Raw genomic sequence first — 15,088 nt, forward strand, 5'->3', positions numbered from 1 at the left:
ATTATAATCTTGTCAAGTTCAATGTTTAATATTTGCAAGCACTTTATTTATAAAATTTATATGCAGTAAACTAATGAAAGTATCACTTTATCGATACGTTAATTTAGGATGCATTTGATAAAACTGAAGTTTGATAAAACTGAAGTTTGAAATCTGAAATCTAAAGTTTGAATCTATTAAATTATTGAATTGTTAAGTATTAAATCTAATACATTTAAGTGCATATCACATTCAGTGATAAGTGAATAGCTTATTACTTAATTTTGGGAGCAAGTTTTATCTTGGAAATTCAGTGCTATTTAATTAATTCAGATGTTTAATTTTTAGTTATCAAACGTCTGAATATGTTAAGATCTAAATCCATTAAATAAAAATATTGAACTGAATTATCAAACAGGACCTTAATTACTTACCTATCGATTGGACTAGCAACTTGTCCACCCCTGACTCATTTTCCATATTTGTCAATAGGTTGGGTTCAGTCACTATAGTAATAAATTTCTATAAAAATTTTACATTATCGATTTTTTGAAAATTTGCACATATCTTGCATGAGTTAACATTTAGTTTTTTTTTTAAAATTTTTAACAAGAAAATGATGAGGTTTAAAAAGCACGGAGAGAGAAAGATATTTGAACTTAGGACCTCTACATCGTGACACTAGGTTAACATCTAATTGCGGTTTTAATATTGTAGATATATTTTGTAGATGCAAGTATGAATAAACTTATTAGAGTAACGCTCAGATTAACATCTAGTTACGTTGTAAATATATTTTATAGATGCAAGTATGAGTAAACTTATTATAGCACTCTCATCCAGAGTATATTTACAATACTAGTCTCGTCCAATTGACAGTCCTAATATTTTCACATGTCATTAAGTTTTAGGTTAGGGGTAAATTTGGAAAACAAGTGAAATACTTTGCCCCTGAAGTTTAACAAAATTACAGAGACTCACCACAAATACATGTCTCAGGACTCCGAAAGTAATTAATCGAAACTCAAAGACTACTTTCCTCTCCCTCCAACCCTCTCCTGCCTCACAAACCCAAGCCTCCTCCTTCATGCGCACATAATTATTGCCTCCCAGTTTTCCCCTTTCCATCAGTGCCTGTACTTGCATACTTGTCAAAAAGTCAACCTTGGCTTAACCAAGTGAGCTTTCTCACTTATTTATTTTTCCTCATTTTCTTCTTGAATTTCACTGTGCTCGTCTTGTGTTGTCATGCAAAATTTTTTTCTTAATCATTCAAATTATGGGTCTCTTCAGTTTGATTTAGTGTATTTGAACTTATCCCGTTTAGGGCTTTTTGGATTGCTCAAAAAGAGCCTTTTTTTTGGGGCAAAAATGAAAAGCGACAATTTTTTGTTGAAATTTGAGTGATCCCCTTAGAAACCTGTTGTCTGTTAGTATTAAATTTGGAAAGTTTTGATCTTTCTCAAGTCTTTGATGAACCTTTATTGGCTATCGCTTCTATTCAAGTCATCTTGCAGGTTGTTTGGATCACATTGTTCTGGGAAATCAGTGTGCATGGTCTGAATGGGGCTCTGATGCTTAAGGTGTGGACCTAAGATGAAGTGAACATGCAATTAATTCTTTGATTTGAGCATCCCTTTTCGCTTTATTGGGTAGTTTTGGTTCTTGTATGTGTGTCACAAGTAATAATTTTGTATGGTGGGAAGTGGATTGTTTAGCTTATGGTTGATGTTTTACTCTGTTTATATTACAAGTTACATAATTTAGAGAAATATGTTTGAGATTATAAACTTGTGTTATGAACTGATTCAGTGGCTGGACGAACTTCTTTTTTTTTTTTGGTGGTTAATCATGATAAATTTTACTTGTCTGTGGCTTGCCCTGTTCTGTGCCTTGTGGACTCTCTGATTTGGGTCACTCATTGACATGGCTGCTTTAATGGTTCTTAGCTTTGCTATTCTAGGTTTTTGTCAACTGCAATGTGTCTCTATGCATTCTTGTTGTTTATTGACTTAATCCTGTATCTAGGAAAGTTAGGATTTACCACCTTTTATGAAGAAGGTATATCCTGTTGCATGTAGATTCTTTGATATCTTGTGTGTTTGTTGCACTTCATTGCGCGAGTATTAATTCTGTTGGTCAACTTATAGCTAGTTCTACAGGTTGTATGAAGTTGCACATACTTTCAGGTTGACAAATCTGATTTGGATTTGGATCCAGTGCTCTTTGGACACATGTCTGTTGCTCCATTAATGTCTTGTACTTTTTTTACAAAAACAGTCAAGGAGTACTTGATCAGGTCTCAAGTGGAAGATAAATGATACGATTTCTCTACCATGTGATGGCAGCAAGCATCGTTTATTGCCATGAATTTATTTGAGAGAGGAAGTAACAGAAACTGTATTATATGCAAGCATCAGATTCTTGGAAAGTCTCTTCAGCTGCGTGGTGTTTTTTTTTATTGTCATTATCTTTTGTATTTATAGGAAAACCACTTGCCTTGTTTTGGAAGTACTAGAATTCCAGAATTCAGCTTAAAGTAATATACCAATTCCTTTGCACCCATTTTTGTTATAAAGTAGTGAGATTAACAGCCTAGTAGCCATTTTAAGATTGTTAAACTGTTTTACAGCTGTTTGTAGCAAAATTCCATTGTTCTTGAAGTGGTGCGATGGTCATCAGCCAGCAAGTTTAGAGATGATGACTACATAAGAGGGATGCTGACGGGGTGGGAAGGAACTAGGGAGAAGAATGGAGATCTATGATGTGAGATAGATTGTTGATGCTTATCTGATTTCTGTTATCAGTGTTATGTGCTATTGTGTTGTTAAAATCTTGAGTGTTGTCTCTTTTGTTTTACTTTTTGACTTATTTCATCTCTTTGCAATGCTGAAGTGTGTCTTTTTGTTGATACTTAGCCTGTGCACTGATCTGTTGCTGGTTTATGTCATTTTTCTTTAATAATCTGATATATGTTTCTTTTGGATAATATGACCTGCAGTTTCCATTTGGCTAAAACATTTGGTTGAAATATCCTTATTCGTTGAAATTTTAAGCTGCTTTCTGGTAGGTGTAGGAGTTCATTAACACTGAGGTTCTTACCTTAAAAGAATAATTGTTGAATAATGAATCATTAAACGATTCAAATTATGAGCTAATTCATTGTGATTATTTATGAGTTCAATTGATTCGCACTAAATTTTGTTTCCTTTTAAACTTTTTGCAGAACTAATGAATACATAGCAACTGAGCAAATGAAATATCAATCCACAGAATAATCTAGTAAACTTTCTGTTGCACTACTAAATGTTGAATTTCTGGATAATTTCATCAATAGATGTATATGATATGTGGAATTGTGGCACATAATTCTTTTGATAATCTGTACCGAGGTCAAGGATGGGTGCGCCTGTTTTTTGTGGAGGCAAAAACCTTGTATTCTATATTTCCTATTGTTGTAGTTATGCTTTTCATCTATGCGAGACACGTCTGGATGGAGCATTACTGTCTTCACCAACTTCTTTTTCAGTTATATTCAAATAGAAGCAAGAGCGTTTCTGTTGCATTTTCTTATTCTTTTGGCAATATTATGTTCTTCTATTGTTTCTACTTGATTTGTTAATTCTGACTACTATTAGCATACTCAGTGATGGAAATGTTTTGTGTCTTGTTGTTTTCCCTGAACATTACCAAACCTTCTCAAGCACCTCTAAGATTGTTCTTTTGTCTTTATGTCAGGCATTAGGTGTAAAGATAGCTGCTCTGGCGTATTAACCTTGGTACATTTCAAACTAGTCCTTTTGGATCCTGATGGAGTGCAATAAAGAAGAAGCCATCAGGGCCATGGAGGTAGCAGAGAAGAAGATGCAGAAGAAGGATTTTGTGAGTGCACGGAAGATGGCTGGCAGGGCCCAGCATCTCTATCCTGATCTCGTGAATATTTCTCAGATGATCCTGGTTTGTGATGTGCATTGTGCTGCTGAGAACAAGGTTAACAGAGGTGAGAGTGATTGGTATGGTATCCTCCAAATTGAGCCAGCAGCTGATGAGGTCGCAATCAAGAAACAATATCGCAAGTTTGCTCTTTCACTTCATCCTGACAAAAACAAGTTCGCAGGTGCATCAGACGCTTTTAAACTGGTTGGTGAAGCTCAAAAGGTGCTTTTGGATCCTGAAAAGCGGTGTTTGTACGACAATAAATGTAAAGCTCTGGGAAAATATCAAGCATCAAAGTTGGCTACACATCAAGGAACTAGGCAGACAAATGTCAGAGGACATCCTTGGTTTCAAAACAAATTTATGAACAGTTCTACTTCTCAGTTTGTGAACCAGCAGCACCGGCAACAACAGCAACAGCAGACTCAATTGGATACTTTCTGGACCATCTGTCCTTTTTGTTCTGTTAAATACCAATACTATAAGGAGGTACTCAATAAAACTTTAAGCTGTCAAAACTGTAAGAAGGCCTTCACTGGTTATGAGATGAACCCTCCTAGTGGGATTCCTGGAGGTAATTCAAGTCAGCCTACATTTCCTCAACAGTCAGGTGCTTTTAGCAAGGGGAACTCTACTACTGTCCCACAAAGAACAAAAAATTCGTCTCCTAAAAAGGCAATGCAGGGAAGTGTCAACATTAAAAACGTAAATAGGGATTCATTCGCAGAGAAAAGATTCACTGCTACCGTTGGTGAAGAGTCTAAACTGAACAAAAACCACACGAAGATTGACAATATGAAGGGCTCAAAAGTGACTATGAAGAAAAGGAACAAATCAGCAGAATCTACTGAAAGTTGCAGCTCTGAGAGTAGCATGGAATCTGGAGCGGATGTGAATATCGAAGAAGACGGTGGTTGTCTGCCTGGTCAAAATTCTGGATATCATGGTGATCAGAACCCCCGGAGATCTACTCGTAGTAAGCAACGAGTCTCTTATGATGAAAATTTGAGTGGGGATGATGAGGCAAACCCGTCTAAAAAGTCCAAATGCAGTGGATCTTTCAATGTTGGTCGCAAAGAGGTTGAAGATAATAGTATTACCGAAGAAGCTGCCTTTTCTGCTGACATTGTAGAGGACAAAAAGGAGGTGAAAGATAAGGAAGTTTCTCCTTCTGATGAGGTTCTACAAAATGGAGAAAATGACATGGAGAATAGTTCTGATCCACAGTTGTATGAAATTCCTGATCCAGAATTTTATGATTTTGACAAAGATAGAAAAAAAGAATGTTTTGCTGTTGGACAGATGTGGGCTGTTTATGACACTCTGGATGCCATGCCTAGATTCTATGCTCTGGTCCAAAATGTCCAATCTCCCGGGTTTAAGCTGCAAATAACATGGCTAGAGCCAGTCCCTGACAGTGAGGATAAAATCAAGTGGGTTAATGAAGGCTTGCCAGTTTCTTGTGGTAAGTTCAATTATGGAAACCGTGAAAATAGTGCAGATGATTCAATGTTCTCACATCGTGTCGAGTGGAAAAAGGGCAGCCAAATGGACACTTTTGAGATATATCCCAGAAGAGGTGAAACATGGGCCTTGTTTAAGAACTGGGATGTAAACTGGCATAGTGATCCACATGGGAAGAAAGGATTTGAGTATGAGTTTGTTGAAGTTTTGTCTGATTATGCAGACAATAGTGGGGTACGTGTAGCGTATTTGGGTAAGTTGAAAGGGTTTGCATTTCTTTTTTGTCGTATATCAAGGAATGGAATCAGCTCATTCCTAATTCCACCAAAGGATATTTTCAGATTTTCCCATAAGATTCCTTCTTTCCAGATGTCCGGGAAGAAAGGAAAATGTGTTCCCCAAGGATCTTTTGAACTTGACCCTGCTTCTTTGCCTGCTACCCTTGACGGAATTGATGTTTCTCAATATTTTGATACAGATGGGAGACACATGCATCCTAACGGTTCTTGTTCTGGATCTCAGGAAGATATTCTGGAGCCAAAGGAGAAATCCAGTGAACATGTTTCTCCCTCACAATTCGTTGGATTGAAGGTGGAGCCCAAAGGAAATGCTGCTTGGGCAGGTGTGGTGGATCTTATAGAAGAGTCTGAGGAAAATGAAGCTTCAGCAGATAAAGTAGAACTGAAGGCAAAGGGTGTTGGGAATTCAGTTTTAGGGCAAGCAGAAAAAGAGGATTTTCAGAACTATTCCAATGGCTTTGACAGTAGTGCAAAGGAAATTGAAGAAGACTCACCTACTTCAGCATCAGAAGCTTATGAAATTCCTGAACCAGAATTTTACAATTTTGATGCTGAAAAGGCTGAGGAAAAGTTCCAAGTTGGTCAGATATGGGCCTTGTATGGTGATGAAGACGCCTTACCCAAGTACTATGGTAGGATTAAGAAGATAGATTTGCCTCCCAGGTTTGCATTGCACTTGACATGGCTTGTTCCCTGTTCTCTATCAAAAGATGTAATTCAGTGGACCGATAAAAAGATGCCGATTTGTTGTGGGAACTTCAAGCTTGGAAAGGGAAAACCACAAATGTTCACAAGCACTGGACCCTTCTCTCATCAGTTCAGAGTGCTATCTAAGGTTGAGAAGAATGTCTATGCCGTATACCCAGAAAAAGGTGATATTTGGGCCTTATATAAACATTGGAGATCTGAAATGACTTGTTCAGACTTGGAGAATTGTGAATATGATGTTGTGGAAGTCGTGGAACGAAACGAGGAAGTGATAACCGTGTTGGCTCTAGAGTTGGTCACTGGTTTTAAGTCCGTCTTCAAGCCTCAAATAGCAGGACAATCAACAGTGACTAGGCAGATACCTTGGGCGGAGCTGCTCAGATTCTCCCACCAAATTCCTTCTGTCCGCCTGACAGAAGAGAGAGATGGCAGCCTGAGAGGTTTCTGGGAGCTTGATCCTGCTGCACTTCCAATATACTTTTTTTGCCCAAGCTGATGGTCGTCTCTCTCTCTTCCTTCAGATTTTTGTCATGTACTTAAGTAGTGCCTCCCAGACCAAGGACTTTCTTGTACGGAAGCCCTGGTTGTAACTGTAACTTGGCCAAAAAAAAAAAAAAAAATTTAACAGTGGGGTATTTCAGCATGCTATCGGAATTTAGGCTTAAAAATTTTTGGAATTGGCCGATCTTTTGGGTTTAATCCTCGGAACTGTCTTAAAACTAGTTTTATCGGAATCACAATGCATGTATGGTCTTTTATCTCCTTTAGGCTTCTTTAGGATTGGGGTGCCATTGCATTATAGCATTTATTTATTTTTGATAGTAAAAAGCTGGAATTCTTCCATGAAACTGAAGATTCACTACATATCCAAGGACTAATTTAAGAATCTTGTTTTCCGAAACAATTAATTAATGTCATTAAGCTTGGAAATATCCTCAATTAGAATTCCTGTTACCAAGGGGTCTGCCGTATTTAATCTGTCTCAAGAGTTGCTGATTGCGAACTTGAATCTTGATTCTGCTTCACTGTTTTTCCACGGCTTTGCACAAGACTAGTTTGATTGCCACTGCTTCTTCATCAATGTTCTTATTATTTCCTGAGCTTTATCTATCGCCCAATTGGTAATACTTGCGTCGTGGCTGTTACTCCAAGCAGTGCTTGCCTTTGCTGACTTCTTGTTGCCGCTCTCACTCTCAGGATTATTGTTCCATGATCCTCTTGTTCCTAGCCACGTAATTCTTATTAGAAGATCACATCCCATGCTACATATATATATTTCCATCCTTTTTCTCACCATTGCAAAGCCAGTATAAGATACCATTAAAATTGAAAGTCAAGATCCATTAGTTAAAAAGTAATAAGAATCGTCCATTTTATGGGTGGGTTTTAACACGTGATGTTACTACTGAGGGCAAATATCACATATGGTAACAAAACTATTTAGGATTAGCCAAAATAGTTATTCAACTGATTAGAACATAAATTTTGCTAATTATGGTTAATGGCTTAATTATGGTTGTCACTACGTGATGTTGTCAAACTTACTAATAAGTCAATAATAGAAGTAGTATGCAAATTAACCATCGAAACTAAGGATTAAGGATTAATTCGATGCAAGAACTACTGGATATGGTAGTTTTCCTAAGGAAACATATATCCATAATATAGCATAACTAATCACCAAAGTTAGTTTTCTCGTACAATAATCCTAAACAGAATTAGTAGCATAACTCAATAAGACCAACCCATTTATTTGACTATCGACTGTGGAGTCCAACCATCATATCATGGAAAAGACCACCGCTTGAATATCTCAAGCATCCAGCTTTTATCATCATTATGGAAAAAAGACACGAAAGCCAGATATCCACAAAAGCAATATGAACTAAAAAGTCGCGGGGGATAAATAGGGACACAGCGGCGTGATGGTAAGAGGGACGAGGGACGGGAACGGTCATCATATGGATCGCTTCTGAGCTGTTCACGGTCAGGATTTTACGGTCAGGATCTGACTTAAAAAAAATGTACGGTTCAAATCATTTCTTGTATTTTGTTTTTAATAATATGTGTGGGACTCATAAAAATTTGTTATAAAGTTACACGTTGTGCAAATAAAGTTACTATATTATGGATCAAAGTAGGTACATTTCAACGATTTAGCCATCGAGTATTTGTATTACTATGTTATTATAGTTACTAGTTATTGAGACACACTCGATGCATGTGTAACTTGTTAAAAAATATTTTTAATTAAAAGAATCACAAAATAGTACAAATGAATATAATTCTTTTATGTAATATGTAATAAAAATGTATTACACATAAATATGTATAATTGGAAGTAAAAAAATCATTAATAAGGGAGAACGTGAGAATTAAAGAGAGGTAATTTCGGTTGAATGTGATTTGTGTGTCAGAAATAATATGGTAATTTTGAAAACAAACAAAGTTAACACTTAGGGAGGCTTTATTATTGTAGAGATACACCCAGATTTAATAAGTGCGATATTTGAGCATTTTTTTTCAGCCATGCGATATGTGAACAGAATGTTTTCAACTTTTGAAGGCGTAGAACTTCGCAGCAAAAGCGTTCACGCTTTCTAACACAGTGTTCATTTTTTAACCGTTGATGAAACGAAAAATCAACCCGAATCGGTAAAGTAGGATAAGTTAAAGGCCGATTAGGAGTAATTCCGATCCCTAAATTTCCCTCCAAAATTTCTAATCCCTAAATTTTCCCTCCACTCTTCTCTCAAACCCTAAACCCTCTCCTTCGCTCAGTCCTCCCTTTTCGATCTAGCTTTCTGTGTAAGATTTTCACTCGACAATTTCAACGTTATTCATCCAAACTATTTTATTATGCTTGACCTTTTCTAGCAATTAATTATTAGTTTTTCGGGGTTTGAGTGTCGTTTACTTGTATATTTTTTAGGATATTACAGTCGTTGGTGGTATTTTGATAGATGAAGTAAGATGGGTCAGCCGGGAGATGACGATGAGAAGAAGATCGAACAAGCAGAATTCAAATCAAATTCCGATTTAAGCGATACCGAGACTCAGCCGGTTGAGAATGGGGAATTTTCTCCACCTCAATTTCATGGTAAAATTTCGATCTTTTTTTTTTTACTCTTAAAATTTGTCCTTTTTTAAAAAAATTTATTTTGTTTCAATGTTACGTTAATTTGATGAGTTTGTCCCACGTCTGAATTGGTTTGAAGAAATTTTTACAAGATAAATTTTGTTTTGTTCCAATAAAGTTGTGATTTTTTGAAATGAAGGTACAAGCCAATGCTGTATTTCAATGTGAAAAACCTTTATTACGATAGCCTTTTCGTGTTTTAATTTCTCTTCAGGTTTTTTAATTTCAAAATTGTACATTGAAAGTTGGATGTGGGTCTGAAAGTTGATTTGAAAGGTCGTACTTGGATTTCCCTCGTCTTTTCAGATGAATTAGCTGGTGAATTCGAACATGAGAATGATTGGTTACAATTTATACAAGACACATTGCCTGTGGACGATGCTTTCCCATTTGGAGATGCATTTGAGACTCAAATGGTGAATTTTGGTGATGAGACCCAAGTAGTGGATATTACTTGCGAAACCCAGGTGGTGGATCTTGGTGGTGAAACTCAAGTGTTGGATGGCCTTGATACTCAAGTTCAAATTGATAGTGATGCTGGGGGTAGTGATAAAACTGAGGTTTTGTCTTATACCCAGGAGCTATCTGATGATGACCCAGCAACAAAAGGAATTGGTTGTTCAGATGACCTTGAGATTACATTGGACACTGAACTTAGCAAACAAAGTGATGGAGCTTCTAAAGCACAATCCGATGCGTTATGCAATGAAGGGCGTCGTTCGGGTTGGCAGATTTTTTTTTTTAATTTAATTTTTGATAACACAATGTGTGCTTTTAATGTGGTCTCATTAATATTCATGGAAGCAAAGGCATGGGTTTAAGTGAAGTGACTATCATTTCAAACTCAAAACTAATGCATCTGTTTTTCAGGATCTATTGCGAGAACATTTACTTCAGTTCGTGCAGCGTCCATGAGAGCCTCTGGTTTGGCAGCTCGCAACATGGCTATCAAAAGAATTGATAGTAGTTCTTGTCCCAAAAAGTGCAACGATTCTCTGGATGTGCAGCCTGCTGAGAAAGATAAATCACATAGTACTAGAGATTCACTCAAGTTGACCGATGAACTTAATCAGAAACATAGTATGGAGGATTATGATCCACGAATCAAGGAACTAGGGAATGAAAACACACGCAAGTTAGGTAGTTCAGCAGTGAGAAAACTCTTTATGGATGAGGTGGTGTCTGAGATCGAACAAGCAGATGATGGTAGGAACGGTTCTGATGGTACTGGAGGTGTGCCTCAGTTGGCATCGGAACATGATTTGGCAGGTTTAAGTTATGTAGATTCCCAAGAACCTGGAGATCTATCTCAAGCCAATGCACTTGATGTCGTGGACAAATTTCTTGAACTCAATGCGGCTGGTTCTGATCAAGATGTTACATTCTCAAAGTCAAACAGGAGAAAATCAAGATCTGTCTCTAGTGCAAAAGGGATTCAAAGTTTGGCCAAGAAAGCTGCTGTTAGAAGCTCACATGGAGGAAAGGGGATTTTCAACTGGGATGATGATCTCGAAGATGAAGGAGGGGGAGAGTTTTTCCAAAAGAAAAGGGAATTGTTCTTTGAAAATCGTAGCCTGAGGCAGAGATCTATTCCCCACTCCACAAAACCTCTATGTCTTACCTCCAAAAGTAGCTTAACCATTCCACTTGATACAGATAAGAAGAAGATAGTGGACAACACCAGAAAACTGAAGGATGCATTCTTGTCTGATTCAAGGCTGTTGTCCAAAAATTCCAGAGCAAATGAGTCTTCAAAGCCGAGAAAGGCAAGCTTTAAAAAGAATCTTCTACCAGATATGGATGAAGAGATGAGTGATGCTTCTGTGGAGAGGGTAGTAGATGCTGGTGCTCACAAGGATTTGCCAGACAAGATGGATGTGGGTTTTGACACACAAATGGCTGCTGATGCTATGGAAGCCTTACAATTTGCTGTAAGTGTGAAAGAAAATGATTGTATGAATGGTGATGAAGGTATCACAAGCGTGACAAAGAGTGCTCGCACAGATGACAGATCAAGTTTTAACGAAAGCATTACACAGAAAAGAACTTGTTCATCAGATGCTGAACTTATTACGAGACAATCCAAGAAAGCAAGGAGAACTGGTGTCAAATTAAGTAGAGAGTCATATAGTTCATCCGTTAAACAGTCTAAGAATTTGAAAAGGTCAAAGAGGGCTAAAGCAAACTTGAAGGACTTGATTACAAATGGAACTGAAAACTTAAGCACTGTTTCTAAGGTGGTTGAGCCCAGAAAGGAAGATAGAGTTCCAGCGGGAAGTGATGTTGATAATATTAATCATACGCTTGCTACTGCATCTGCTGGTCGAAAATCTTTGAAAAGACACCCTTTAATTGAGGAACTTGGTTCTTTGACACCTATTGCTCGTCGAACTAGGGCGTCAGCAAAAGCAAGTCAATCAAAGGCTGAAAACAACTTGGATAGTTCTAGGTTGGGAAATGGTGTTGGTAAACTTAGACATAACAATGCGAGGAAAATTGGACAATCAAATCAAGATCGATGCAGCAATGTGAAAACATTTGGTTTGGAATATCCGAAAGGGAGAAGGACTCGTTCGAAGTTGCCATTGGTTAGTCAAGAAGCTGGTGCTCAAAACATTACGAGGTTTAAAAGATCAAAACGTGATGTTACAAGCAGTTCTATGAATCGAGTCGAAAATCAGGACGAGCGGACATCTGTAAGCCAAGGTAAAATTATTTTGGCTGATAGGACTGATGTCGGTAGCTCATTACATGGAAATTTGTCTAATATTCAGGAAAATGTGGTTAAGTCTATAATATCGAATCATTCAGGCATAAAAATAGATATGGATAATAGTAGATCTGCTGAAGGGGAGATTATGAATGGAAGTGAAGATGCATCACCCAAAGATAGACGTAAATCCGGGGCCTCTACAAGCACGACTCCTGTTAGTTTTACAACCCCAATAAGTGCAGCATCACCCATCTGCATGGGCGATGAATATCATAAACAGTCATGTCGGAAAAATTTGTTAGGGTCATCTCTCATGAAAGAACTTAATAGTAGGACAAATACTACCAGTCCATTATTTACAGGTGGTGTGAAGGACTTGAGGAGACGGAGAGATATGACTACTGTTCGAGCCATGTTCAGTCGCCACCTGGATGCAGATACAGTTAAACAACAGAAGAAGGTGGTGGATTGTGCTGTCTTTTGCTTAGCTATACTACTTATGTACATGTGCTGGAAAATTGTTCAAAGTTATGCATTCTCAAGTTACTTCTTTTGTCACAGATTTTGGCTCGGTTTGGGGCTTTGGTAGCATCCTCTTTGTCAGAGGCAACACACTTCATAACTGATGAATTTGTCCGCACCAGGAATATGCTAGAAGCTATTGCTTTTGGCAAGCCAGTGGTGACACATTTATGGCTGGAGAGTTGTGGACAAGCTAATTGCTTCATTGATGAGAGAAATTATATACTGAGAGATGCCAGAAAAGAAAAGGAGTTTGGCTTCAGTATGCCAGTTTCATTATCACGGGCATGCCAGCACCCACTTTTGCAGGTTATAACCTGAACTCATCATTTTTACTGGTTGCTGTACCTTTGTAGTCGCCCTCTTATGGTAAATCATGTGCAGGGACTAAGAGTCCTCATCACCCCAAACACAAAGCCTGGTAAAGAAATACTGGGAAGCTTGGTCAAGGCAGTTCATGGTTTGGTTTGTACTTCTCCCTGGCACTTTTGATGCTTTCACCCAAACATTTTTAGTAGCACACAAGCACGCTCCCAAATTTAAGTTTTGATTTACTTGCATGATCTCTGTGTATTTCTGTGAATTACAATTCGCTGTTTTAACCAGTACTGCATAAAAAAAAAAACTCTCGAACTTAGTTGATTATGTGTGTTTTAGTTTCTTTCCACTAATGGATCTGAAATGGCTCTGGAACATTGACTCGTAGTTGTATTCCTTAGGCGGTGGAGAGACTTGGAAGATCTGCATGGAAAGATGAAAGACTCCCAGATGACATTTTGATTCTTTCTTGTGAAGAAGACTACGAAATTTGTGTGCCCTTCCTTGAGAAAGGTTGGAATTAACTATACTGTCATTTAATAACAATTAAGCAATGCAAATACTATAGAAGTATAAAGCATAATGATATCTGCAGGTGCAGCAGTTTACAGCTCTGAGCTGCTACTGAATGGAATTGTTATTCAGAGACTTGAGTACGAAAGGTTGGTTTGTTCCTTTGCAAGAGTTGGCAAATTTATAACTGGAGCACTAGAAATATGAGCATGGTTAGATTGACCTGAACATTTTAAACTTGATGCAAGTTATTTGTAGGCCTTAATTGCAGAAAAAAGAAAAAACTTTAGAAGAAGAATGTAAGGAGGCTCCCATTCCATCTACAGTTCACCATGAGAGTAAAATGAAAACGGCTATAATCTTGACAATTGTCCTGGTAACAGTGCCAGGGCATTCTTTAGCTTATTGGCAACCATTAACACTGCTATCTGACATTTTTGCTCTGTACACAATTGCAGGCATCGTCTATTCGTGGATAATGTCAAGAGAACTCGATCAACAATATGGTTGAAGAAAAATAGTTCCAATCAGTATCTCCCTGTTACTAAAAGCAAATAAGTTTTTCTGTTTGAAAAATCTTGTAAAGCCAGATCCAATGTACAGTCTCAATTCATTGTCTCTTCTCTGTCTTTTGGTTCTTGTATCATGTTAGCGTTTTCATACTTGGATAAGGTTGTCTTCACCTCGTCTAGTCTTGCTCTGCTGGTTTTGATGTTTTGACTTTATCATTGGAAAATTAGCATATAGATGGGTGGGTTGTGTTTGCCTGTTTGCTTTGAGCTGTCATTCCAAAGGGCAAGCCATGACTCAAAGAGCTGTTAATCGAGCCGAGTCGAGCCGAGTATTTGGTTGCCGAGCTCGACTCGAGTTTAATTCGAGCCGAGCTTGACTCGAGCTCGTTAGAAAAACGAGTTTTAAAATGTGTTCGAACTCGGCTCGTTAAATGTACATGTGGCTCGAGCTCGAGCTCGAGCTCGACTCGTTTATCACAAATGAGTCGAGCTTCACGAGCTCGAGCTCGTGCAAATTAATCTTAATAAAAACCTATAATTTTTAATTTTTATAATTTTGATTTCTAAAATGACAAATATGCCCTTCATTAACGAGCTCTAACGAGCTACTCGAGTATCTAACGAGCCGAGCTTACTCGGCTCGTTAACTAAACGAGCATGTTTCGAGCTCGAGCTCGACTCGTTAACCAAAATTAACGAGCCGAGCTCTAACGAGCTTTCGAGCTACTCGATTGACTTAACAGCTCTAGGAAGGGATACTATGGCATCTAAAAGTTTTGTTGCTCCTATCCTTAAAAGGGCAGTAAACGTTGAGCTGCTCCTCTATTTCGCTTTCAGTAAATGGCGTTACACGAAAGACTTCACATATAGAAGATTCAACGGAAACAATCTGTCGAAACAGCCACAAGGACACGCACGCCAAATTATACTGGGATGACTTGGAAAGTTGTTCCGTTTAAGCTGTTGACCTAGGTTTCCGATCATC

At 37.8% G+C, this 15,088-nt stretch overlaps 2 protein-coding genes across 6 annotated transcripts; both read left to right on the forward strand.

The window, feature by feature from the left end:
• The first annotated feature begins 1,063 nt into the window (after positions 1-1,063).
• LOC113764850 lies at positions 1,064-7,148 on the forward strand. Of its 5 annotated transcripts, XM_027308879.1 has the most exons (4): positions 1,064-1,157; positions 1,486-1,562; positions 2,612-2,745; positions 3,718-7,148. In XM_027308879.1, exon 4 carries the CDS (start codon positions 3,790-3,792, stop codon positions 6,880-6,882), a length of 3,093 nt encoding a protein of 1,030 aa, XP_027164680.1. In that variant the 5' UTR covers positions 1,064-1,157; positions 1,486-1,562; positions 2,612-2,745; positions 3,718-3,789; the 3' UTR covers positions 6,883-7,148. The 5 variants fall into 5 exon arrangements, with proteins under 5 accessions (XP_027164680.1, XP_027164677.1, XP_027164679.1 ...); XM_027308876.1 differs by lacking the exon at positions 2,612-2,745; XM_027308878.1 differs by lacking the exon at positions 2,612-2,745 and having other exon boundaries at positions 1,070-1,157; positions 1,497-1,562.
• A 2,185-nt stretch (positions 7,149-9,333) lies between these two features.
• On the forward strand, positions 9,334-14,282 carry LOC113764629. The gene is made up of 8 exons (XM_027308590.1): positions 9,334-9,486; positions 9,832-10,248; positions 10,396-12,698; positions 12,800-13,069; positions 13,145-13,225; positions 13,480-13,591; positions 13,674-13,740; positions 14,050-14,282. Exons 1-8 carry the CDS (start codon positions 9,360-9,362, stop codon positions 14,147-14,149), a joined length of 3,477 nt encoding a protein of 1,158 aa, XP_027164391.1. The 5' UTR covers positions 9,334-9,359; the 3' UTR covers positions 14,150-14,282.
• Positions 14,283-15,088: the final 806 nt, after the last annotated feature.

Source organism: Coffea eugenioides, chromosome 3, assembly GCF_003713205.1.
Source record: "Coffea eugenioides isolate CCC68of chromosome 3, Ceug_1.0, whole genome shotgun sequence".
Taxonomy (NCBI): Eukaryota; Viridiplantae; Streptophyta; class Magnoliopsida; order Gentianales; family Rubiaceae; genus Coffea; species Coffea eugenioides.